The 24,820-nt window shown below is 44.3% G+C and overlaps 1 protein-coding gene across 5 annotated transcripts in view; it reads right to left on the bottom strand.

Moving 5' to 3' along the window:
• Positions 1–24,820, bottom strand: part of KPNA6 (karyopherin subunit alpha 6) — a 57,286-nt gene that overhangs the window by 7,048 nt on the left and 25,418 nt on the right. For 4 of the 5 annotated variants that reach the window (XM_062190849.1, XM_062190848.1, XM_062190851.1 and 1 more), the window contains 11 exons: positions 12,756–12,889; positions 10,812–10,904; positions 10,311–10,410; positions 8,819–8,943; positions 7,500–7,631; positions 5,942–6,030; positions 4,323–4,422; positions 3,891–4,054; positions 3,626–3,704; positions 1,671–1,796; positions 1,249–1,376 (listed from right to left, as the gene is read on the bottom strand). In XM_062190849.1, the coding sequence (XP_062046833.1) occupies positions 1,249–1,376; positions 1,671–1,796; positions 3,626–3,704; positions 3,891–4,054; positions 4,323–4,422; positions 5,942–6,030; positions 7,500–7,631; positions 8,819–8,943; positions 10,311–10,410; positions 10,812–10,904; positions 12,756–12,884 (1,265 nt within the window). In that variant the 5' untranslated portion in view covers positions 12,885–12,889. The remainder of the gene's footprint in view (positions 1–1,248; positions 1,377–1,670; positions 1,797–3,625; positions 3,705–3,890; positions 4,055–4,322; positions 4,423–5,941; positions 6,031–7,499; positions 7,632–8,818; positions 8,944–10,310; positions 10,411–10,811; positions 10,905–12,755; positions 12,890–24,820) is intronic. The other variant, XM_062190853.1, reaches the window with a different exon arrangement.

Genomic DNA, 24,820 nt, shown 5'->3' with positions numbered 1-24,820 from the left:
AAAAGGCCTTTTGCAGTCCTCTACTTATCCTTCAATGCTTTACTCATTTAATCCTTTGTATATAAGGTTTTATATACACTGACATACTACTGTTAGTAGGCTACAGGCAGAATAGACACTTATCTAACTATCTACTGCTCCTACTAAGGCTCAGAGAATGGAAACTAAAAGTTCACACACATAAAACAGCTTGCTATTTGCTTCTCTCAGGTGTTATTCACAAAAATGATTTCCTAAAGAAACTGCTTTGAGGCCGGCGCCGTGGCTCAACAGGCTAATCCTCCGCCTTGCGGCGCCGGCACACCGGGTTCTAGTCCCGGTCGGGGCACCGATCCTGTCCCGGTTGCCCCTCTTCCAGGCCAGCTCTCTGCTGTGGCCAGGGAGTGCAGTGGAGGATGGCCCAAGTGTTTGGGCTCTGCACCCCATGGGAGACCAGGATAAGCACCTGGCTCCTGCCATCGGAACAGCGCGGTGCGCCGGCCGCAGCGCGCTACCGCGGCGGCCATTAGAGGGTGAACCAACGGCAAAGGAAGACCTTTCTCTCTGTCTCTCTCTCTCTCTCTCTCACTGTCCACTCTGCCTGTCAAAAAAAAAAAAAAAAAAAAAAAAAAAAAAAAAAAAGAAACTGCTGTGAGACACAGCAAAGTTCCCCTTCCTTTTTAAGGCTAATTGACAATTACATAGACTTCAGTTCTCTAGAGGATAGGGAGATGGATGCTTGCATCATAGATTTCTGTGCTCCAGGAAGGAAATAAGGTACAACAAAACACAGACTAAAGGAATCTATTCCAGAATCCAGTGTCGCTATACAGCATAACCAATACTAAGAGGTAGATTTATTCCAGCAAAAGCAGTTTGGAAGTCATATTTAAACTAGGAGCAAAAGACGGCATATCTCATTCAAGACAATGGGAAAGGAATGTCGTAGGGGCCGGTGCTGTGGGACAGTGGGTTAAACAGCCACCTGCAGCAGCAACATCCCATTATGGGCGCCGGTTGGAGTCCTGGCTGTTCCATGTCTGATCCAGCTCTCTGCTAGTTCACCCAGGAGAGCAGTGGAAGATGGCCCAAGTAGCTGGACCTCTACAACCACGTGAGAGACCCAAATGAAGCTCTTAGTTTCTGGCTTTGGTCTGGCCCAGCCCTGGTTATTACCACTATTTGGGGATTGATCTAGCAGATGGGAATCTCTCTTTCAAATAAATAAATATATCTTTAAAGATAAATTTTTAAAAAAGAATGTGATACCTGATCTGCTCAGGGGTTCCTCCTGACGTGGCATTGGTGATGGCCCAGGCAGCCTCTTTTCTTGTTCGGAACTCTGCTTTCTGAAGGATTTCAATCAACACAGGGAAGATATTTGCATCTATGACAGCCTGAGAGAGATTGGGGGCAGGAGATGGAGGAAGAAAGTTACTTCAGGAGAAAGCTAATTCAGCCACAAAATCAGCTAAGACTTATGTATCCTTCCCTCTACTTGGGGCTCGCCTTGATTTTTCCCACAAGTAACAGGCTATAGAGAAACCCAACTTTGGCTACACAGAATCTCAGAACAGTAGCACACACTAACCCCAATTTTTAAGGAAAAACACATTCTTTCTGGAAAATGTCTCACAACCTCCCATGTTCCCATGCTTGCCCACATCCCTCAACTCCTCTGCCTGTTCTACCTGTATTTGAGCCCTATTGCCAGCAGTAATATTTGAAATGGTCCAGCAAGCTTCCTTCCGGATTGACTCCTTGGGGCTGCTCAGTAGGTGGAGGAGGCAAGGAAGGGCTGAACAGTTGAGAATGACCTAGAACACCAAAAGCACAGGAAACAAAAAGTTAGACAAATTAGACTAAGTCAAAACTGAAAACAAGTGTATTAAGATACCTGGCTCTTACATCCATTTGGGAAATGTAACATCTCTCTCTAAAGAATTCCTACAACAAAAGAAGAAAAAAGTCCTACCCCAAAGAACTCAACTGAAAAATGAGCAAATGGGGAGGGCATTTGGTACAGCACTTAAGACACTACTTAGGACACCAACATCCATTATTGGGTACCTGAGTTTGAGTGCCAGCTATACTCCCAATCCAGCACACCCACACCCTGAGAGACACTGGTGATGGCTCAAATATTTGGGTCCCCACCACCCACATAGGAAACCTGGATTGATTTCCTGGCTCCTGGCTTTGACCTGGCCCAGTCCTGGCTATTGTGGCCATTTAGGGAGTGAACTAGAGAATGAAAATCTCTCTTTTCCTTTTTCTAATTTTCAAATAAAGTAATTAAAAAGAAAAAGAACAAAGCAATTAAATACAAATTTTCCCAAAAGAAGATATACAGAAGAGCTATACACATGGTCAATAAGCACACAAAAAGATGCTCACCATTACTAGTCATTAAGAAAATGCAAATCAAAACCTTAAAGGGGTATCTTCACATCAAATAGGTCAGCTAATTAAAAAAACAAAAACTAGAAAATTACAAAAATTATGAAGATATGGAGAAACTGTATTCTGGGTGCATTACTGTAAGCATCTGATGTGCAATACATTATGGTGGTCTCTCAAAAAAATTAAGCATTAAATTACTATATGATTCAGTAATTCCACTTCTGGGTATATTCCCACAAGAAGTCAAAGCAGGGACTTGAGTAAATATTTGTACACTAATGTAGCATTATTCACAACAGATAAGAGGAACAACTCAGTGATCACTAATGGATAAATAAAATCGTGTTGAAAAGCTTAAAAAAAAAAAAAAAAAAAGAAGTTCTAAAGGGGGCCAGTGTTAGTGGTTAAGACACTGCATCTCATATTGGAGTGCAAGGGTTTGACACCCGACTCTAGCTCCTGACTCCAGTTTCCTGTTCCTATTAACGCTGGGGGCAGTGGTAATGGCAAGTGATTTATCATGGGTTCCTGTCCCCAAATGGGAGACTTGGGGTAAGCTCCCAGATCTTTCTCTACCTGTCTCTGTGCTTCTCTCTGCCAAAAAAAAAAAAAAGTTCTGTAGCTGGGTGATAGTGATACTCAAATAATACTCTTGCTGGGATCCAAACCCATGTACTCTGATATGCAGGGTGTTAACCTCTATATCAAATGTTCATCCCTGAATAACTATTTTTATGTACTTAATGCCAATGATGTTTGATGTTCAGGCACACACACATAAAAATGACCAAGAAAATGAGACTGTGGGCTTGAGTAAGACTGCTCACCAGGTCAAGTTCCCACAGAATTGTCGACTGCTCAAGATTCAAAAGAATATCCAGATCTCTAGCCTTTGAGCAGGAGAGCTTTGACAAGAGGAGTTAGCAACATCAGGTAATACCAATGTAATCCTACAGGTCTAGAAAGCAAGGGTGGGGCTGCACAGTTTTCACTCCTCAGCGGGAACCTGACGAACACTATTCTACTTAACAGTCACAGGTATAAGTGTAGTTTCTTCCAATTCATAGAATATAAGGAGGAAGCAAGTTGCCTGTGATCATACAGACAGGGGCAGAGCTAAAATAGTTTTACTCAGTCCCATGCTTTCTCTTTTGGACCATGCTTCCTCCCATCAGGACTAGAGCCCTTGGCAGGGAAGGGTGTTGTCGGAAGGCAGCTCCTACACCCTCCTCCTCCTCCTTACCTGGGTCTGGATGTCATCCCCAGTGACAATGTTACCCACAGCTCTCAAGGCAGGTGAAGCCACTTTGTGATCATTGTGCCTACAGAGACGGAAGATCTTATCAGTGGGTAGTTCACACACCATATCCAGTCCTAGTGACAACCAAGGCTGGAAGTACCCTCATGACTCCAACCCTTTGGGCAGGGCAGCAAAGTGCTGCTGCAGCTCCTTAGCACAAGCTTGGAGACGCCTACACACTCTGTGCCCTCTAATGGAGTCTACTCACATCAGAAGCTCTACCAATCTCCGGCAGACTCCAGAGTCAATGACGGCCTGGATCTTCTCATTGGGGCCATCAGACAGGTAAGAGAGGGCCCAGCAGGCATCTGCCAGTAAGTCTGAGTCACTGCTGAAGAGTAGGCGAGACAGCACAGGCAGACAAGGGGAGACCTGTGGAAAGCAGAGTGAGAAGGACTCACAGGGGAAGGACATTAACCCTCCCCAACAAGTAATTCTATACTCTGTGCATTTTTACCACAATTAGGCCTTCAGGGCTAACTGTTTACTTTACCATTCAGGAATACAAGGTATGCTTCAACAACTGCTTCTTCTTTCAGTTTCCCAAGATTTGAGATTTAGTCTAAGGGGTATCCCCAAAGAATTCAAAACTCCCTATGAAGGAATCTGCTATAACTCGTGGCCTGGGAAGTTCTCTCACCTTTGCAAACTCTGGGGGTGGATTTTTCCCTCGGCAGAGGTTTGACAGAGCCCAGACTGCATTCCGTGTCATTGTCAGTCGTGTGGACTTGGTAAGGAGTCTGAAGGAAAACACAGAAGCCAGATCCTGAACCCTGATGCCCTGGCAAATAGGGCTACTGCCAACGAACCCCAGGAGCAAATCCAATCAGGCCCCTAAGATTCTAGCAGCTTATTTATTTCTATCTGTAGACCTAAGTTAACAGAGCAAGTTTGGGTCAGGAGACTGACATCTGCAGAGAGGATTCAGACTAACTATGGTAGTTAATATCATAGACAATGCAGCAAAACAGACAGCTAGACCTTGAGTAAGGTGGCAAAGCTTTTAACGTAGCTCTGGCCAAAATTGTAAACAAGGAAAGGTGTTCTCTTTGGAAATAAAAGCTGAAAGTCCAGTGGCAGAGTTTTAGCTATGCTTTGCAGAATTTAGTCTTTAACCCTTTCTGTGAAGGGTTCAAGAAATGATAGAGGTAGCCTAGAAGGTTGTAGCTTATCAAGAACAGTTCACGGGGCACCGATTCTGTCCCGGTTGCCCCTCTTCCAGGCCAGCTCTCTGCTGTGGCCAGGGAGTGCAGTGGAGGATGGCCCAAGTCCTTGGGCCCTGCACCCCATGGGAGACCAGGAGAAGCACCTGGCTCCTGCCATCGGATCAGCGCGGTGCGCCGGCCGCAGCGCGCTACCGCGGCGGCCATTGGAGGGTGAACCAACGGCAAAAGGAAGACCTTTCTCTCTCTCTCTCTCTCTCACTATTCACTCTGCCTGTCAAAAAAAAAAAAAAAAAAAGTTCAGGACCGGTGCTGTGGCGCAGGAGGTTAACGCCCTAGCCTGAAGCGCCAGCATCCCATATGGGTGCTGGTTCAAGACCCAGCTACTCCACTTCCCATCCAGCTCTCTGTTGTGGCTTGGGAAAGCAGTAGAAGACGGCCCAAGTCCTTGGGCCCCTGCACCCACGTTGGAGACCCAGAAGAAGCTCCTGGCTCCGAATCGGCACAGCTCCAGCCATCGCAGCCAATTGGGGAGTGAACCAATGGATAGAAGACCTCTCTTTCTCTGCCTCTCCTCTCTCTGTGTAACTTTGCCTTTCAAATAAATAAAGCTAAAAACAAACAAACAAACAAAAACCAGTTCATACATTTTTAGTTAAACGTAGCTGACTCTTGAGGGTATGGGGGAAGGGATGGAGAGGGCTCCAGATGATTCTTTACAGGGTCTTTAACCTATGATTTATAGCAAAGCTATCCAACATACCTACACAAAAACCCATAGGAAATTAATGTACTCTACAGAACAGGCTAGGTCTTCCTAGACTAGTCTTCCTTTTTCCCTTGGCTCAAAAAGGAGGCTGATATGACCAACATGAGGACCTAAAGTGCCTTGAAATGAAGAACAAGGTTCCCCTTGGTACAGATCTGAGATGCAATCTTTTTACTCAAAAAGATACCTAGTTTTTACTTCAGCAATTGGAAAGTACTTTTAGACTTTTGTATTTGTCATCTTAATGGATCAAGTAAGCTATCCCCAAATGACCTGCCACAGCCGTCCTACAGGTGCCCCAGGTACAAAATGACCGTAATTACTCACGTTAATAAAGGATTCAGGATGGAACAGTTCAAGACGTAATCCCGGCAAACAGAGCTGTCTCCAGCTATGTTTCCCAGTGCCCAGACTGCCTGAAAAGGAAGTGATGAAGCAGTCCCTCAGAGCCTGTGGCTTCCATAAGTATTTTATAGATAACCACAGAGTGAGTCCCCATCAGGCTGCCATGTCAAGGCTCAAATGACACGAACCAAGCTCAGGTAACCTCCCTGTTGAAATCCTTATTGAGCATTTGCTCTTCAAGGACCTCTATGCTCAGAGTCCCTGGTTCAGTGAGGAAGGCAGGCTGCCAACTGTATGACAGACTGAGAAGCCAAACAAAGAGCTCCCCATTACCATTCACTCAGAAAGAGTTCAGTAAATTGCACTCTTAAAGCTGCCCTGGACCAACTCTTAAATGTAGTAATTACGACTCGCAACTTCTATCCAATCACCAAGAATCCAGTGAGAGAAATGGAAGTTGTATTCTTGCTATAATCTTTGGGAAATGGTAGTGCAGTGTCTTTTCCACTCTACTTCTGACACGCAATGCACATGTGTAGCTTTTCCCATACCAACAACCAATTCTCAGACACTGACTGCATGTTCCATACTTTAATTTAAATGTGACCCTCACTCCTGAGGTTAAAGCAGATCCCATAGGTTAAGGACCCACAGATCACTCCCACATAACCTGTGCCTCCACTTCAGACACCAATCACAAGACCCAGAGACTACCTAAACTTCTAACTGACTAGATAGAAATTTGGGGATTCTTACAGAGAACTCAGAAAACACTACTTGTATGCAGAACAGCCAAATGAAAGAGACACATTAGACAAGGTATAAAGTGAGGAGGGTAGTGTACAGCTTCCATGTTATCTGTCACCTTCCCAGTATATCAATGTGCTCATTAACCCAGAAGTTCTCACCTTCAATAGTTTATAATCCAATCTCCAGATCCCTCCTCTTCCTTGGGAGGCGGTCAGGAGTTCCCACATTCTATGTTTGTATTTTTCTGGTGACCAGCCACTTTAAGGCTACCTAGGTTCCCCAAACTGAGTCACTTTGTTAATACAGACTCAGATGTGTTCTAAAAGGGCTCTATAAATAGCAAAAGACATTCCTGTAACTCAGAAAATTCCAATGTTTTTAAGAGCACTGTGTCAAGACTGGGACTAAAACCAAATGTTAGTGTTATACTGTAGCTACCATTAAGAATCAAGCCAAGGGGAAGGTGCTGTAGGTTAAGTCTCTACCTGTGGCACCAGCATCCCATGAATGTGGGTTAAGTCCTAGCTGTTTCACTTCCTATCTAGCTCCCTGATAATGGCCTGGGAAACCAGTGGAAGATGGCCCAAATGTTTGGGACCCTGCACCCATGCAGGAGTCCTGGAAGAAGTTTCTGGTTCCTGGCTTCGGACTGGCCCAGCTCTGCCACTGTGACCACTTGGGGAGTGAATCAGTGGATGGAAGACAGTTCTGTCTATAACTCTGCCTCTCAAATAAATAAATAAATATTAAAAAAAAAAAAAAAAAAAAAGCTAAGCCAAATCAGTATTACCTGTTCTTGTACATCCTCAAAGTCCGAGTTAAGCAGCTCTATGAAAATGGGGACAGCCCCTGCTTCAATGACAATTTTGGTTTGCTGGGAGGTTCCAGAGGCAATGTTTGTCAGAGCCCAGGCAGCTTCAAACTGAAAGATAGATTAATTCACCACTGAGAGATCATTCCACAGTGTGCAGCCATGTTGACGAGCTGCCTCACAACAGTAAGCCTCTTGCCCATGAAAAACAAAACAACAAAACACACAAGCTTTTCCTCTCCTTTCTTTTAAAAGGTGAGAAGAGGCAGTGATATGACAACGGGAAGGTGGAATGGTGCTTCCATGGTCAAATTTTGTACTGTAACAGCACCCCCGGGATCCCCAACATGACATTTATTTCCTTCCTGAGTTTCACAGCCATCTATGAGAAGACTTGGAAGTAGATCAGAGTCTCTGATTTGTAATAGAATGGTGTGTTTGCATTATTCTTATCTTCCTTTGAGTTTTCAAAAAAAATTGACAGATAACCTTCCATATATAAAAACTGACAGATAACTTTCCATATAAAAATTTAGTGTATGGTGGGAAAAATACCTCTTGCCTACTATATGATACAGTCCTCCAAAGAAATGACAACTAATCTTCCTTAGAAGGGAAATATGTAAACCAGTGTCATTCACCCCTTGGGCTATCCTCTCTCCCTTACAATTCTTGTTTATCAGTAAGGGAAAGGAAAACATAACTCAATATATATATTGATGGCGGAATTGTTAAATCTAGCCAATTGGGGCCAGCACTGTGGTGTAGTGGACTAAGCATCTGCCTGCAGCACCAGCATCCCATATGGGCACCGGTTCTAGTCCCTGCTGCTCCTCTTCCGTTCTCCAGCTCTCTGCTATGGCCTAGGAAAGCAGTAGCAGATGGCCTAAGTGTTTGGGACTCTGCACCCGCTTGGGAGACCTAGAAAAAGCTCCTGGCTTTGGATTGGCCCAGCTCCAGACGTTGTGGTCATTTGGGGAGTGAACCAGTAGATGGAAGACCTTTCTCTTTGTCTCTCCCTCTGTAACTCTACCTATCAAGAAAATAAATAAAAATATTTTAAAAAAATCTAGCCAATTAACAAATGTATTACTCTACATAGTTATTATTGAGAATGTTTTAAGGAGGAGATTTTGTTCTCTTCTTTATAAAGTCAAGATCTCCGAGGTAACTGATGCTTTACTTTAAATGTTTCCTCATATGACTTTTCTATCTCCTGAGAGATATCTGCAGAAATACCCAATTCCAATTTCTTGGAAAAGGGCTTTATTTGGTAACTCTTTCCCTTGGGGCCTCACCTGTAATGTACAATTTTCATTCCTCTTCAGAAACTCCACAAACCGATCCACTACCCCTGGAGTGTTGATAACTTCATCTATTGGAGGACTAGGCTCTACAAGAGGGAGATGGAAGGAGATAAAAACTGAAGAGAGGCTTTGGTACATCTACTCACTTGTATCAGCTCATGCTTCTTTCTAGACACTTCTAACAAGCATTATGAACATACCCAAACTCCGTTCTGTTCAGGTGGTTTATCAATACCTGCTCAATTTCTTTTTAAGGATTCATTTATATGAAAGACAAAGAGATTAAAAAAAGACTTTCCATTCATGAGGGCTAGGACTTTTGGTATGGTTTACTATAGCCTCAGGAGCTAGAACTGTGGTAGTGGCAGCTGTTCTATAAAAATTTGTGTGTATGGTGGGAAAAATACCTCTTACTTACTATATGACACAGTCCTCCAAAGAAACGACAATTAATCTTCCTTAGAAGGGAAATATGTAAACCAGTGTCATTCACCCCTTGGGCTATCCTCTCTCCCTTACCATTCTTTGTTTATCAGTAAGGGAAAGGAAAACATAACTCAATTAGGACTGGATTTACCCTTAAGTAGTCCAACTATATCATACAGTTCAAAGATGAATAAGTAGGGGGTGGCTGTTGTGATGGAGTGTGTTAAGCTCCTATGTGGGATGCCATCATCCCATTTCAAAGTTTTGGTACTGAGTCTTGCCTCAGTTTCCAATCCAGCTTCCTGCTAATGAGCTTGCAAGGTAGCAGATGACGGCCCAAGCAGTTGAGTTCCTGCCACCCATGTAGGAGACCCACATAGAGTTCCTGGCTCCAGGCTTCCACCTAGCCCAGCTTTAGTTGTTTTGGGAATTTCGGGAATGAACCAGTAGATGGAAGATCTGTCTATCCTTGTTTATCACTGTGCCTCTCAAATAAATAAATACATAAACCTTAAAAAAAAAAAAAGTAGGATTTGATTACAGAATTGAGGGAGATGCTACACAGATATTTGGGAGCCAAAGGGGTAAGAGAGAAAATCCAGTATAAAGGTGAAAACATGGGGCCAGTATTGTGGCAAAGCAAATTAAGGCGCTGCCTGCAATGCCACTGTCTATTTTGGTGTACTGGTTCAAGTCCCAGCCATTCTGCAACGAATCCAGGTTCCTCCTAACGTGGCTGAAAAGGCAACAGAAGAAGGTCCAAGTGCTTGGGCCCCTTCCACCCACATGGGAGACCCAGATGGATTTCCTGGCTTCTGGCTTCAGCCTGCCCCAGCCTTGGCTCTTGCAGCTGTTGGAGCAAACCCAAGGATAGAAGAAAAACTTTGTCAGTTTGCCTTTCCAATAAACACATGAATAAAGGTGAGACCATCACCCAAGGCCAGTAGGGTTAAAGCTGAATGAGTGAGAGCTACAGCAGCTGATTAGGTGAGTGAAAAGAGACAAGTGGTTTTATAAATCACACAGGGTCTCGATGAGAAGGACCAGGCTTTTGTACCTTTGGAAAGCAGTTTCCGGAATTTCTGTGTGGTTGCTAATTGCAGGTCAGAATCATCAGAAAAGAGCATTTCCACCATCTCTCTTGTGATTACACTCTCCTAGAACATAAAACAAGTTTAGGCCTTCCCAGTCCAACACTAGAGCCAGATGTTAACACATAATCCTGCTTTCTAAGACTGGAGGTCAACAGAAGGGCATAAGAGGCTCAGAAGAAGCAGTTTGCTTAAAGCTGAAGCAGACTGCGTCAAGTTCGAATATTTGGTCAAGTTGGAAAGGGATTCCTAGTCTTTCAGGCAACTGATGGGTTCCCTTAAATGGTTTCCTCAGGTACTTGCATCAGAGATTCAGAATCCTTGTTGATTCCTTGACATGACAGAAGGGCTCACAGAAGAACTTGCCAGTTATTGGCAAAGCTACTAGGTGATGTGAAATACTCAATTTGTGCTCTGCAGAAGCAGGTATGTCCCAGGCCTGCCTCAATCACACGCAAGGGCCTTACCCCAGTGGTAGAGCTCACATAGGAGTCCATGAGGAGACTATCAAACATGGCAGCTTCTTCATTAATTAGCTCCACATTTCTCCGCTTAAAAAGCTGTAAATAAAGTGAAGAGACAGTATTAAGACTACTCATTGAGCCCAAGAAACCAAGATCAACCCAACGCTAAATTACAGCATAATGATAAGGAGATGATAAGCTTTACATTATGACATGGAAAGATTTTAAGGGTTTTACTTCAATAGTAAATCTATCTGCTCACATTTTTTAAAAGGCCATTTTTAGTAGTGGGTTAAGTTGCTGCCTGTAGCACCAGCATCCCATATGGGCCCCGGTTTGAATCTTGGCTATTCCACTTCCAATCCAGTTCCCTGTTAATGCTCGCGGGAAAGCAGCAGAAGATGGCCAAGTTCTTGGACCCCTGAACCCATGTGGGAGACGCAGATGAAGCTCCTAGCTCCTGGCTTCAGTCTGGCCCAGCCCTGGTCATTGCAGCCATTTGGGGAATGAACCAGCAGATGGAAGACTTCTCTGTCTCTCCTTTCCTCTCTCTCTCTGTAACTCTGCCTTTAATATAAACAAATAAATCTTAAAAAAAAAAAAAAGTTATTTTTGTAATCAGAAATAGAAACTTCAAAGATTTCTTGCCCTTTGTATAAAAGATTCTGGGTTTAAAAAGCTTTTAAGAAAAGGAATACTGGTAGGCCAAGAGAGTGGGCAAAAGTAAGTTAGGTGACTAAATCTAGGTAAGCAGGGCACCACTTTGGTGAAAGGAAGTACAGCTAGTGAGGCATTAACATGACCTGCACTGAGGGATGCTACTCACAAGGACAGGACTCAATAAAGTAGAAGCAAAGCAGCCCAGAATGGGCTCGTAAAGGGCTAGATTTTGAGCTGGGCCTTGAAGGCCAGACTTAACACTGTCTGTAATGTGAAGAATAAAAAAAGTACCAGGAGTTTGAATTAGATTGTTATATTGTTATAACATGTTATAACATGTTATATTGTTATAATATGTTATAATAACATGTTAGATTGTTATATTCAAGAAATAAATTACAGAGGGGATAAGGGATTAGTCCTTTTTTTAAGCTTTCAATTTTTTTTTTTTTTTTAATTTTTGACAGGCAGAGTGGACAGTGAGAGAGAGACAGGGAGAAAGGTCTTCCTTTTGCCGTTGGTTCACCCTCCAATGGCCGCCGCGGTAGGCGCGCTGCGGCCGGCGCACCGAGCTGATCCGATGGCAGGAGCCAGGTGCTTCTCCTGGTCTCCCATGGGGTGCAGGGCCCAAGCACTTGGGCCATCCTCCACTGCACTCCTGGGCCACGGCAGAGAGCTGGCCTGGAAGAGGGGCAACCGGGACAGGATCGGTGCCCCGACCTGGACTAGAACCCGGCGTGCCGGCACCGCAAGGCGGAGGATTAGCCTAGTGAGCTGCGGCGCCGGCCTAAGCTTTCAATTTTTAAAAAAAGATTTATGTATTAATTTGAAAGGCAAAGTTACAGACAGAGGCGCAGAGAGAGAGAGAGAGAGAGAGAGGTCTTCTATCCACGAGTTCACTCCCTAGATGGCTGCAACAGCTGGAGCTGCACTAATGCAAAGGCAGGAGTCAGGAGATTCCTCCAGATCTCCCACATGGGTGCAAGTCCCCAGCAATTTGGGCCATCTCCCACTGCTTTCCCAGACCACAGCAGAGAGCTGGATCAGAAGTGGAGCAGGGACTTGAACAGGCACCCACATGGGATGCTGGCACTGCAGGTGGTGGCCTTACCTGATACTTCACAGTGCTGGCACCTCAGTATTTCTTTACAAAAAAGGAATCTGTATGATTAGCTCACAAGGTAACCAAACTAGTCAACAGAAAGGTGTACTGTAAGGTAGAAGGCATCCATAGAGGCTGAATCATTTCTCTGAACAGTACATTAAAGAAAACTTTGTTAAACCTACTTGTTGCTCTCGCTTCTGCTTCCGGAGCTGAATGCCCTCTTCCTCTCGTCTTCGCCTCATTTCCTCAGGGTTCAGGGCATTGTTCTTATAGCTCTTCATTCGATAATTATCTTTCCCTGGGCTTGCCATGGTCTCTAGAAGAAGGGAAGATGAAAAATACACTGTCAAAGACTCTCAAGAGGAAAGCATTTTTCTTTATCATTGGTTTTCTGTCTCTACCCATTCACCCTCTCCCTTCCTTCCTCCAGGGGGACAACAACTTCTCAAGGAAGCATATCTCAGTAACTACACCTGGGACAGGCATTGTAGTGCAGCAGGCTAGACTGCCACTTGAGGCACACACAGCCCACAGAATAGTAATGGCTTGAGTCCCAGTATCACTTCTCAAGACACTTTCTTTTCTTTCTTTTTCTTTTTAAAGATTTATTTATTTGAAAGACAGTTATATAGAGAAGTAGAGACAGAGAGAGGTCTTCCATCCTGCTGGTTCACTCGCCAAATAGCTGCAATGGCTAGAGCTGAGCTGATGTGAAGCCAGGAGCTAGGAGCTTCTTCCAGGTCTCCCATTTGGGTGCAAGGGCCCAAGGACTTGGGCCATCCTCTGCTGCTTTTCCAGGCATATTAGCAGAGAGCTGGATAGGAAGTAGAGCAGCCGGGACTTGAACGGGCACCCATATGGGATGCCAGCACTGCAGGTTGAAACGTTAACCCACTGCGCCACCCGTCAAGACACTTTCAATCTAGTTCCCTGTTAACGCATTCTAGGAGGCAGCAAATGATGGCTCCAGTACTCGGATCCCTGCCACCCAAATAGGAGAAGGATGGACTTTAGGTTCCTGGCTTCAGCCTGGCCAAGTTGCAGCTATTGTGGACATTTGGGAAGTGAATCAGTATATGGAATATCATCCTCTCTATTTCAAATAATCTTTTTTTTTTTTAAATTATACCTGACACCTCTAGTGCTGCACCTATACCAACACACACTGTCTCCTTTAATCACATATGCTTGTTAAATAAGTGCTATTACAGCAATTAGTTTAAGCATGGGCTAGAGTGAGACTGTCACCTATCCTGGTTCCTAATACTTGTTAGCTGTGACACCCTTAACAAGTTGCTCTAACCCCTAAGCATCAAAAGGACTTAAAAGTTCTAACTTATTAGAGTTGTTACAGGGTGAACACCCCTTATCTGAAATGCTTGGGAACAGAGCAGTGTGTCAGATTTTAGCATATGTGTATATACATAATGAGTTATCTTGGGGTTGGGATCCAAATTTAAATATGAAACATACTGTGTCTCATATACACCTTGCACACATAGTCTGAAGGTAATTTTACATAATATTTTTATTTTTAGTGTGTCTGCATTTTGATTGTGATCCATCACATGAAGTCAGGTGTGGAATTTTCTACTTCTGTCATGTTGGTGCTCAAAATTTCAGATTTTGGAGCATTTGAGGTTTGAATTTTCAGATTAGGGAATGCTCAAGCTGTAGAAGGATTAAATAGGATAATAAATATGAAATATTTCTTAGAACAATAGTTGGTACATGGTAAATGCTATTAAGTTGAAATCAACCCTGTTGCACAAGACAGAGAAGTTACATGGCTTGTCCAATAAACTCAGATATACTTAACCTACCCAGGTTAAATATATCTTAGTATAACCAATTCTGTGGACTATCATGTATCTTTCTTTAATGACCCATATGCCATCAATATCTTAAATTTTTAAAACTTTACAATTTACTACATGAATAGGATAAAACAAAAAGATGAAACATACACAAATTACCAAGCAAAATATTTCAAAGGTCTTTCAAATGTTCATGGAAAATATATTATGAAAAATCTACGGATTTCAGGTTTTTCTGACACCAAAATAAACTTACTTTAAATTTCATTTTACATAAACCTTTTAAAAGATATTCACTTATTTTCAATCATTTGAAAGGAAGAGTGATGGGGAGAGAGGGAAACAGAGAAACAGAACTCTTGCATCTGTGGTTCACTCTCCAAGCACCCGCAACAGCCACAGCTGGGCCAAGCCAAAGCCATGGGCTCCATCTGAGTCTCCCACCTAAGTGGCAGGGTCCAAGCACATGAGCAATTGTCTGCCAGCTCTCAGCATGCAATAGCAGGAAACTGGAGCAGAAGTAGTGTAGATAGGATTGGAACCAGCACTTTAATGGGAGATGTAGGTATACCAGCAGGCAGGTTAATAACTCTTGCAGGCCCACTTTGTAGCCTAACAAGTTAAGCCACCGCCTGCAATGCCTAATCCCATATGGGCATCGGTTGAGTCCTGGCTGCTCTGCTTCTAATCTAGCTCCCTGCTAATGTGCCTGGAAAAGCCCTAGAAGATGGCATAAGTCCTTGGGCCCTTGCACCCATGTGGGAGACCTGGAAGAATCTCCTGGCTTCAGCCTAGCCCAGCCCCAGCTGTTATAGCCACTGGGGAATGAATCAGCAGATGGAAGATCTTTCTATCTCCTTCTACCCCATGACACTGTCTTTCAATAAAATAAATAATTATTTGTCTTCAAATAAAATAAATCTTTAGAAGTAGTAATAACCCACATGAGCCAAAAAACCTGTCTCCCATGAACTTTTTGTGGCATTCTTATATAATACACATCTGTAAACCTATTATTGAATCTAAAAATCGAAGTATCACTGACATAGCTTAATACAGTTGTAGATTTTTCTCCTATCCCAGACTTCCTAATCCCTACCTGAACTCAAACCAAAATAAAGCTGCTAAACTGTCGTCACCTTTGCTTTTACAACTATTAATCACACACATATATATTTCTACATATTGTATTTGACTGCATTTATTCTGAGGTTTCCAAGATTCACCCACTTCTACATGTAGCTGCAGCTCATTCCTTTTTCCTGTGTTTATTTTACTGTGTGGACACATAATTTATCCATTTTTCTACTGATCTTTCCTCCCAAATTTTTCCTATTACAAACCTATGCAGAAGTTATTGAGGATTCCTTGCCAGTAAAAGTTTTGAGAAATTCTGATTTTTGCTCAAAAGCTAAAATCTTATAAAAAAATACTGACTCATTTCATGCATTTCAAGGAAATGTCTGCAGCAGTGTGTGTGTGTGTGTATGCGCGTGCGCGTGTGCACGTGCAGGGCAGAGGGTTAAGTGCAGTGGTTAAACTCCACTTAAGATGCCTGTACATCAGAATACCTGGGTTCAAGTCCTGGTTCTGCTTCTGATTCTAGTATACGCATACCCTATAGGTAGCAGGTGATGGTGCAAGTACTTGGGTCCTTGTCACCCAAGTTGGGAGACCTGTATTGAGCTCCAGGCTCCTGGTTTCACCCTGGCCCAAAAATGGCTGCAGCAGGCATTTGGGTTAAGGGAAACAACAGATGGAAGGAAGATCTCTCTCTCTGCCTTTAAAAAAAACTTGAAAATCTGAGATAATCTTAAAAAGCAGCCAGAGAAAGACCTAATACATATAAAAGATGAAAAAAAAGCCTTACTTTTCAGAAACTATACAAAATAGAAAGCAATAAATTAACATATTTAATGTACTAAGAAAAAAGTATCTCTCAAACTAGACTTGTACTCCCAATGAAAATATTTCAAATATTAAAGGGTTCTATGTTGTAGCACAGTGCGTTAAGTCACTGCTTATGATGCCAGCATCCTATATCAGAGTACCAATTCAAGTCTCAGCTGCCCCTACTTTTTAAAACTGATTATCTTGAAAGAGTTGAGAGAGAGTAAGAGTGAGAGTGAGAGTGAGAGAGAGAGAGAGAGAGAGAGAGAGAATCTTCTACTTGCTGGTCCACTCCCTAGATGTTTGCCAACAGCCACTGCTGGCGCAGGCTGAAGCCAGGACCCAGGAGCTTCTTCCAGGTTTCTGATGTGGAAGCAGACACCCATTCACTTGGGCCATGCTCCACTGTTTTCCCAGGTGCATTAGCAGGGAGCTGAATTGAAGTGAAGCAGCTGGGACATAAATCAGTACACATATGGGATGCTGGTACCGCAGACAGTGGCTAAACCCACTTCACCACAGCACTGGCCTCCTTAGCAGCTTCACTTCCAAGCCAGCTCCCTGCTAATGCACCTGGGAAAGCAGCAGAGGATGGTTCAAGTGCTTGGGCTCCTGTCACCCACATGAGAGACTTGGCTGCAGTTCCAGACATAGTCAAGCCTGTTGTGGATATTTAGGGAGTGAACCAGTGGATGGAAGATCTGTCTCTCCCTCTCTCTGTTACTCTGCCTTGCAAATTAAATCTTTCACTCTCCAAATGGTTGCAATGACCAGGTCTGGGTCAGGCTAAAGCCAGGTACTGGAGACCTGGATCAGAAGTAGAGCAGCCAGGACTTGAATTGGCGCCCATATGGATGCCAGCATTGAAGGCAACAGCTTAACCCACTACACCATAATGTGTGCCCATAAAAACATCTTTACCTGGGGCTGGTGCTGCGGCGTAGTTGGTTAAGCACCTTGCTGCAGTGCCAGCATCCCATATAGGCACTGGTTTGGGTCCCAGCTCTCTGCTGTGGCCTGGGAAAGCAGTGGAAGATGGTCCAAGTCCTTGGGCCCCTGCACTCACATGGGACACCTGGAAGAAGCTCCTGGCTCCTGGCTTCAGATTGCCCCAGCTCCAGCCATTGTGGCCATTTGGGGAATGAACTAGTGTAGTGAATGGAAGACTTCTCTCTTTGCCTTTGCCTTTCTGTAACTGACTTTCAAATAAAGAAAGAAATTAAAAAAAAAAAATATTTACCCTCCCCCACCCCCCAAATGATTGTTCTGGCCATTACAGACATTTGGGGAGTGAACCAGCAGACAGAAGATCTCTCTATCTCTCCCTTTCTGTCTGACTTTGCCTTTCAAATAAACATTTTAAAAAATATATTCAACATCTTTTTTTAAGATTTCTTTATTTATTTGATAGAGTTACAGAGAAGCAGAGGCAGAGAGAGAGGTCTTCCATCTGCTGATTCACTCCCCAAATGGCTACAATGGCCAGAGCTGTAACAATCCAAAGCCAGGAGTCAGGAGCTTCTTCCATATCTCCTATGTGGGTACAGGGGCCCAAGGACTCGGGCCACCTTCCAGTGCTTTCCCAGGCCACAGTAGAGAGCTGGATTGGAAGTGGAAAAGCCAGGACTTGAACCGGCACCTACACAGGATGCTGGCACTGCAAGCAGCAGGCTCTACCCACTATACCACAGCACTGGCCCCTCAACATCATTATACTTGATCTTACCCAAAAGGCTGAGAAGTGATCAACATCAGTAGTTATTAGGGAAATGCAAATCAAAATCACAAAAAGAAACCACTTCAAACCTACTAGAATGGAATAACGAAACAAAAAACAGGGACTCAAGCAGATACATACTTACAGCCAATACTCAAGTGTGGTAACAACCCAACATCCATCAACATATGAACGAACAGATAAATGAAATGTAGAATATCCATTTCAAGGAGTATTAGACAGAAGAATGAAGGTCTGACATACACAGATGAACTCTGAAGACAGTATACCAAATTAAATAAGCAAGACATAAAGCGGGGGAGGGTGGTGCTGTGGTATAGCAGATAAAGCCACCGCCTGCAGTACCATCATCCCATATGGGCGCTGCTTTGAGTCCTGGCTGCTCTTCTTCCGATCCCTCTCTCTGCTATGGCCTGGGAAAGCAGTGGAAGATGGCCCAAGTCTTTGGGCCCCTGCGCCTGCATGGGAAACCTAGAAGAAGCTCCTGGCTTCAGATTGGCCCAGCTCCAGCCGTGGTGGCCATTCACCAAGTGAACCAACATACGGGAAGACTTTCTCTCTGCCTCTGTGTAACTCTGCCTTTCAAATAAATAAATAAATAAATAAATAAGCAAACCTATCTTTAAAAAAAAGACATAAAAGGACAAATTATAGCACTTCATATAATAAAGCATTCAGAAGAGTCAAACATTTAAAAAAAAATTAAAATTTGAGATTACTTGGCATTAGAAAGAAGAGAAAATGGGCGTTACCACTTAATGGTACAGAATTTATTCGGTTTGATAAAGTTTGAAAATAACTAGTGGGAATGGCCACATAGCACTTATAAATTTAACAAATATTCCTGTATCATACACGTACATTTAAAAATGGCTGAGGTGTGGTCACTGTGGTATGGGAGATTAAGCCACTGCTTGGGACACCCTCAGTCCATACTGGAGTGCTAGTTTTTTTTTTTTGACAGGCAGAGTGGACAGTAGAGGGAGACAGAGAGAAAGATCTTCCTTTTTGCCGTGGGTTCACCCTCCAATGGCCGCCGCGGTAGGTGCGCTGTGGCCGGCGCACCGCGCTGATCCGATGGCAGCAGCCAGGTGCTTATCCTGGTCTCCCATGGGGTGCAGGGCCCAAGCACTTGGGCCATCCTCCACTGCACTCCCTGGCCACAGCAGAGAGCTGGCCTGGAAGAGGGGCAACCGGGACAGGATCGGTGCCCCGACCGGGACTAGAATCCGGTGTGCCGGCGCAAGGAGGAGGATTAGCCTGTTAAGCCACGGTGCCGGCCTGGGGTGCTAGTTTTAATTCCAGCTGCCTCTTCTGCACTTCTGATTTGGCTTCCTGCTAATGTATCCTGAGAGGCAATAGATGATGGCTCAAATGCTTTGGTCTCTGCCACTCACATGGAAGAGCCAGATGTAGTTCTGAGTTCCTAGCCCAGTCCCAGCTGTTGTAGCCATTTAGGGAATGAACCATTGGGTAGAAGATTTTTTTTTTCTCTCTCTCTCTGTCACTCTGCCTCTCGAGTAGATGAAAATAAACATTTTTAAAAATGGTTGAAGTAAGGGCCGGCGCCATGACTCAATAGGCTAATCCTCCGCCTAGCGGCACTGGCACACCGGGTTCTAGTCCCGGTCAGGGCGCCGGATTCTGTCCCGGTTGCCCCTCTTCCAGTCCAGCTCTCTGCTGTGGCCTGGGAGTGCAGTGGAGGATGGCCCAAGTCCTTGGGCCCTGCACCCCATGGGAGACCAGGAGAAGCACCTGGCTCCTGGCTTCGGATCAGTGCGGTGTGCTGGCCACAGTGCACCAGCCGCAGTGGCCATTGGGGGATGAACCAATGGCAAAGGAAGACCTTTCTCTCTGTCTCTCTCTCTCTCTCTCTCACTGTCCACTCTGCCTGTCAAAACAAAAAAGGTTGAAGTAGTCAATTTCACTACAATGAAAAAAAAATTTTTTTTGACAGGCAGAGTGGATAGTGAGAGAGAGAGAGAGACAGAGAGAAAGGTCTTCCTTTTGCCGTTGGTTCATCCCCCAATGGCCACTGCGGCTGGTGCACTGTGGCCAGCACACCGCACTGATCCGAAGCCAGGAGCCAGGTGCTTCTCCTGGTCTCCCATGCGGGTGCAGGGCCCAAGGACTTGGGCCATCCTCCACTGCACTCCCAGGCCACAGCAGAGAGCTGGACTGGACGAGGAGCAACCGGGACAGAATCCGGCACCCTGACCGGGACTAGAACCCGGTGTGCCGGAGCCACAGGTGGAGGATTAGCCTATTGAGTCGTGGCACTGGCCAAAAAAAAAATTTTTTTAAAGATTTATTTATTTATTTGAAAGTCAGAATTACAAAGAGAGAGGAGAAGCAGAGAGAGAGAGGTCTTCTATCCAGTGGTTCACTCCCCAATTGGCTGCAATGGCTGGAGCTGTGCCGATCCAAAGTCAGAAGCCAGGAACTTCTTTCAGGTCTTCCATGCAGGTGCATGGGCCCAATGACTTGGGCCATCTTTCACTGCTTTCCCAGGCCACAGCAGAGAGCTGGATTGGAAGTGGAGCTGGGTCTCAAACCAGCGCCATATGGGATGTCGGCGCTTTAGGCCAGGGCGTTAACCTGCTGCGCCACAGCGCCGGCCCTTGAAAAAAATTTTAACTGCAGTGCACCTTTCAATTAAATCTGATTCAGAGTGGGCCTTTGTCACTTGTGAAGATGCCAGATGGGATGCCTAGGTTCAAATCCAGGTACTACCTCCGATCCATCTTTCTTTAATAATGTGCACCCTGGGAAGCAGTAGGCAATGCTCAAGTATTTGGGTCACTGCCATTCACATGTGACACTAACAGTGACTTCTCAGTCGTGGCCTTGCCCAGCCCTGGTTGTTGTGATTATTTGGGGGTGTGAACCAGCAGACTGGAGATCTGTCTCTCTGCCTTTCAAATAAATAAAAATATACTTTTTAAATTAAAAAAAAAAATTGTCATAGAATCCCAATGTGGGGGTGGGCACTGTGATGTAGTGGTTTAAGCCACTACTTGGGACACTCTCACCCCATATCAGAGGGCATGGGATCAGTACTACCTCTGCTTCTGATCCAGCTTCCTGCTCATGTGCATAATGGGAGGCAGGAGCAGATGATGGCTCAAGTTGTTGGGTCCCTGCCACCCATGAAGGAGACCCAGTTGGAACACCTGGCTTCTGGATTTAGCCTGGCCCAGCCCTGGCTATTGTGGGCATTTGGGGAGTGAGCCACTAGATGGAAGATCTGTCTCCATTGTTTTTCAAATAAATAAAAACAGACATTTACAAATTATAAAGCAAAAGAATCTCAGTGTGTAAAACCAGATAAAAGTGAAGCTGACAGTGTTGAAACACAGGGAGAAGGGCCTGAAGCCTCACCAACTTGGTTCTCCCTTGATCAGTATTTCCAGTCCTTTCAACCTGTAATATGAAACAGTGAATAAAAGTATTGCAAAAGAGATGAAAAGTAAGTTTTTTAGATACACTGAAAGGGAAAACTAATACTGCCTTTTTCTGAAGATGTAAGGGTGACTGTGACGACAGAGTTTGAAAAGTAATCTCTGAAAGATAACATTTGGCCTGGTTCTTCAAGCAGGAGTTGACTTTGGGAATGGAAATGGATCAAGAAAGCACATAGTGAAGGAGGAAAAGTAGTCTACAAGGGCATCAGGTTGAAAGTAAAACTTGAAGTTAAAGAGAACAAGCTGAATCCATCTCTGAGGAAATCAGAGATGGAACCCTTAGTCATTTTGGAAATGATGGGAAATCAACAGCAGCAGCAAAGTCTTGGAATTTGCTTGTCTGTACACTCACTTGAGAAGGGTCAAGAGGATTTGTTGTTAAAATGGGGGGGATAAGTGGATTAAGCTCCTATTTGGAATGCCCACATTCCAAACCACAGTGCCAGTTTAAGTCCTGGGTACTCTGTTTCTGATTCAGCTTCCTGCTAATGTATTCTGGGAGGCAACAGACAATGGCTTATGTGCTTGGTTCCCTGTTATCCATGTGGGGAGACCCATATGGACCTTCAGTCCAGCCCAGCTCTGGCTGTTGTGGGCATTTGGGGAGTGAACCAGCAGATGGAACTTCTCTCTCTGCATTTCAAAAAAGAGGCCCAGTTTAAGGAATAAATAAATAAATAAATGCCAAAGGATTCAAGTGACCATCCTTTAGGTCCTGATTATCCTTGTGCCTGGAGACTAACAGGTGGAGCACAGATTCCTGAACATAACATTGTAAACACCTCTACCCTGTTACCTGACGCATGGTTTTTCATGAGTCTGAACCTGGAGTCTCCCAGAGGCTGTCCCATCCTTCGAGCAGAGCTGACAGTGAAGTTGGAATGAAAACCAGGCTGTGATTTAGTCACCATGGTGACATGAAACTATCACAAATACTTGCTTATGACTTCACTGGAGAAGCAGGCAAGGGAGGGAGTTTGAAAGGAACATCTGCAGAAGCACATGTGGAATTGACCAAAAGAAGACTGGGTTATCTTTCATGGATCCAGCAGTACAGGGGACTTTTTCCATGGTACAATCCCTTACTTGCTGGGGCTGGATCTAGAAAATCCACAACATCAAAAATCTCTTTTCTGTCTTAGATAGCTTTGGGTTTTCTTAGTCAAGGAACTCACTCAAAGGTCACTGAAGTTCTACCTCTTATTTCTAGGGAATATATGTCTAATGCTGCCATGCATTTTCTAAGCTTTTGGAAGCATGGAAGTAGCAACAATAAGACAAAATAGGTAGGGACCCTGAAATGGCTGAGCTGTAGTCTTGCTAAATTCATATGATGAAGCCCTAACCCTCAGTACCCCAGAAGGTAACTATTCTTTTCATTAAAGCCCTTAAAGAGGCAAATAAGGTTACAGAGGTCATTGCTAACCCAGTACCTGATATCTTTATGAGGGAAAACACCAAATAAACATGCAGACAGCTACCCAGAAGCTAAGGAGAGTGGTCTTAGAAGAAACCAACCCTGCTGACACCTTAACCTTAGACTTCCAGCCCCCAGAACTGTGAGAAAATAAAGCACCCAGTCGGTGGTGTTTTGTTATAGTAGCCCTAGCAAACTAAACAAAACAAAACAGAGATCAGGTAACACATGAGTCCCAAATTGCTGTACTGCTCCATTTAATTACCGGTATGTCTTAAAAATATGAAATTCTTAAGATTTTTAACATGCATTTTCTCAGAAAAACATATTTTACAAATAACCCAGCTATCGTGAGTATGGGTTAAGAATGATGTCATTACACCTTCAAGCTCACAAATATGGGTATACTTCCAAAAAGTAATGAGAAAATGGAGGGCTGGTGTTGTGGTGCAGCAGGTTAATCTGCTGTCTGCAACGCTGGCATCCCATATGGGTCCTTACTGCCCCACTTTCAATCCAGCTTCCTGTTAATGTACCTGAGAAAGCAAAAGAGGATGGCCCAAGTACTTGGGCCCCTGTCACCCATGAGGGAGACATAGATAAGTTCCTGGCTCCAGCCTGGCCCAGTCCTAGCTGTTGCAGCCATTTAGGGAATGAACCAATGGATGGAAGATCTATCCCCGTCTCTCCTGCTCTCTCTGTAACCTTATTTTTCAAATAAATAAATAAATCTTAAAAAAAAAATGTTTATTTTGATACAGCTTTCTTATAATAATGAATTTTTTCATGAATTTTTTGTAGAGTCCTTGTATGTATAGATTGAAATAACACACTCTATGTTTTTAAGGTGTTCTGGACAGCTACTGGTTCTAGCACTTTTCAAATCAAAGACTTACTTTCATGGTCTATACTTTGAGTCTGGTGCTTTAGACTGCTCGACCATCCCGACACACCATGGTCTATACTTTGAAAAGTATACCAAAATTACCAATCACTTAAAGGCATCTACCTAGAAGAGCCCCAAAGAGCTATATGTAAGACATTGGGGAACCTGCCTATACTTTCTAGGTAATTGTCTAACAATCTTCAACAGATGGACCCATGAAGTCATCACTCTTTTCTAATTATGATCCAATCCATGTCTTGGTAAATGAGTACTCCTACTTAAAAAGAAAGGCTTTCTAATGAAATGTTATCATAGCTACCCTGGCACAAGGATGAACTAAGATTTTAAATCAGGCAGACCAACTGTTGGATGTTACAGTTAGTAACTTTACAACTCATCCCAATGCATTAAAGATTACTCAGTGAGGCTGGCGCCGTGGCTCAACAGGCTAATCCTCCACCTTGCAGCGCTGGCACACCGGGTTCTAGCCCTGGTCGGGGCGCCAGTTCTGTCCCGGTTGCCCCTCTTCCAGGCCAGCTCTCTGCTATGGCCCGGGAAGGCAGTGGAGGATGGCCCAAGTCCTTGGGCCCTGCACCCGCATGGGAGACCAGGAGAAGCACCTGGCTCCTGGCTTTGGATCAGCGTGGTGCACTGGCCGCAGTGGCCATTGGGGGGTGAACTAATGGCAAAGGAAGACCTTTCTCTCTGTCTCTCTCTCACTGTCCACTCTGCCTGTCAAAAAAAAAAAAAAAAAAAAAAAAAGGTTACTCAGTAGCACCAGAAGGAGATAATAGAGTCAAAAATAACCTGTTATGGGAGCCTGCATTGTAGCCTAATGGGCTAAGCCGCCGTGGGCAACGCCAGCATCCCATATGGGCATTGGTTCAAGTCCTGGATGTTCCATTTCTGATCCAGTTTCCCAGTAATGCTCCTGGGAAAGCAGTGGAAGATTGCCCAAGTGTTTGGGCCTCTCCTCCCATGTGGGAGACCCAGAAGAAGCTCCTGGCTTTTGCCTGGCTATTGTGGTCATTTGGG

Source organism: Lepus europaeus, chromosome 5, assembly GCF_033115175.1.
Source record: "Lepus europaeus isolate LE1 chromosome 5, mLepTim1.pri, whole genome shotgun sequence".
In the NCBI taxonomy this organism is placed as follows: domain Eukaryota; kingdom Metazoa; phylum Chordata; class Mammalia; order Lagomorpha; family Leporidae; genus Lepus; species Lepus europaeus.
The sequence above is the reverse complement of the archived record's forward strand: the minus strand, read 5'-3'. Positions and strand labels throughout refer to the sequence as shown.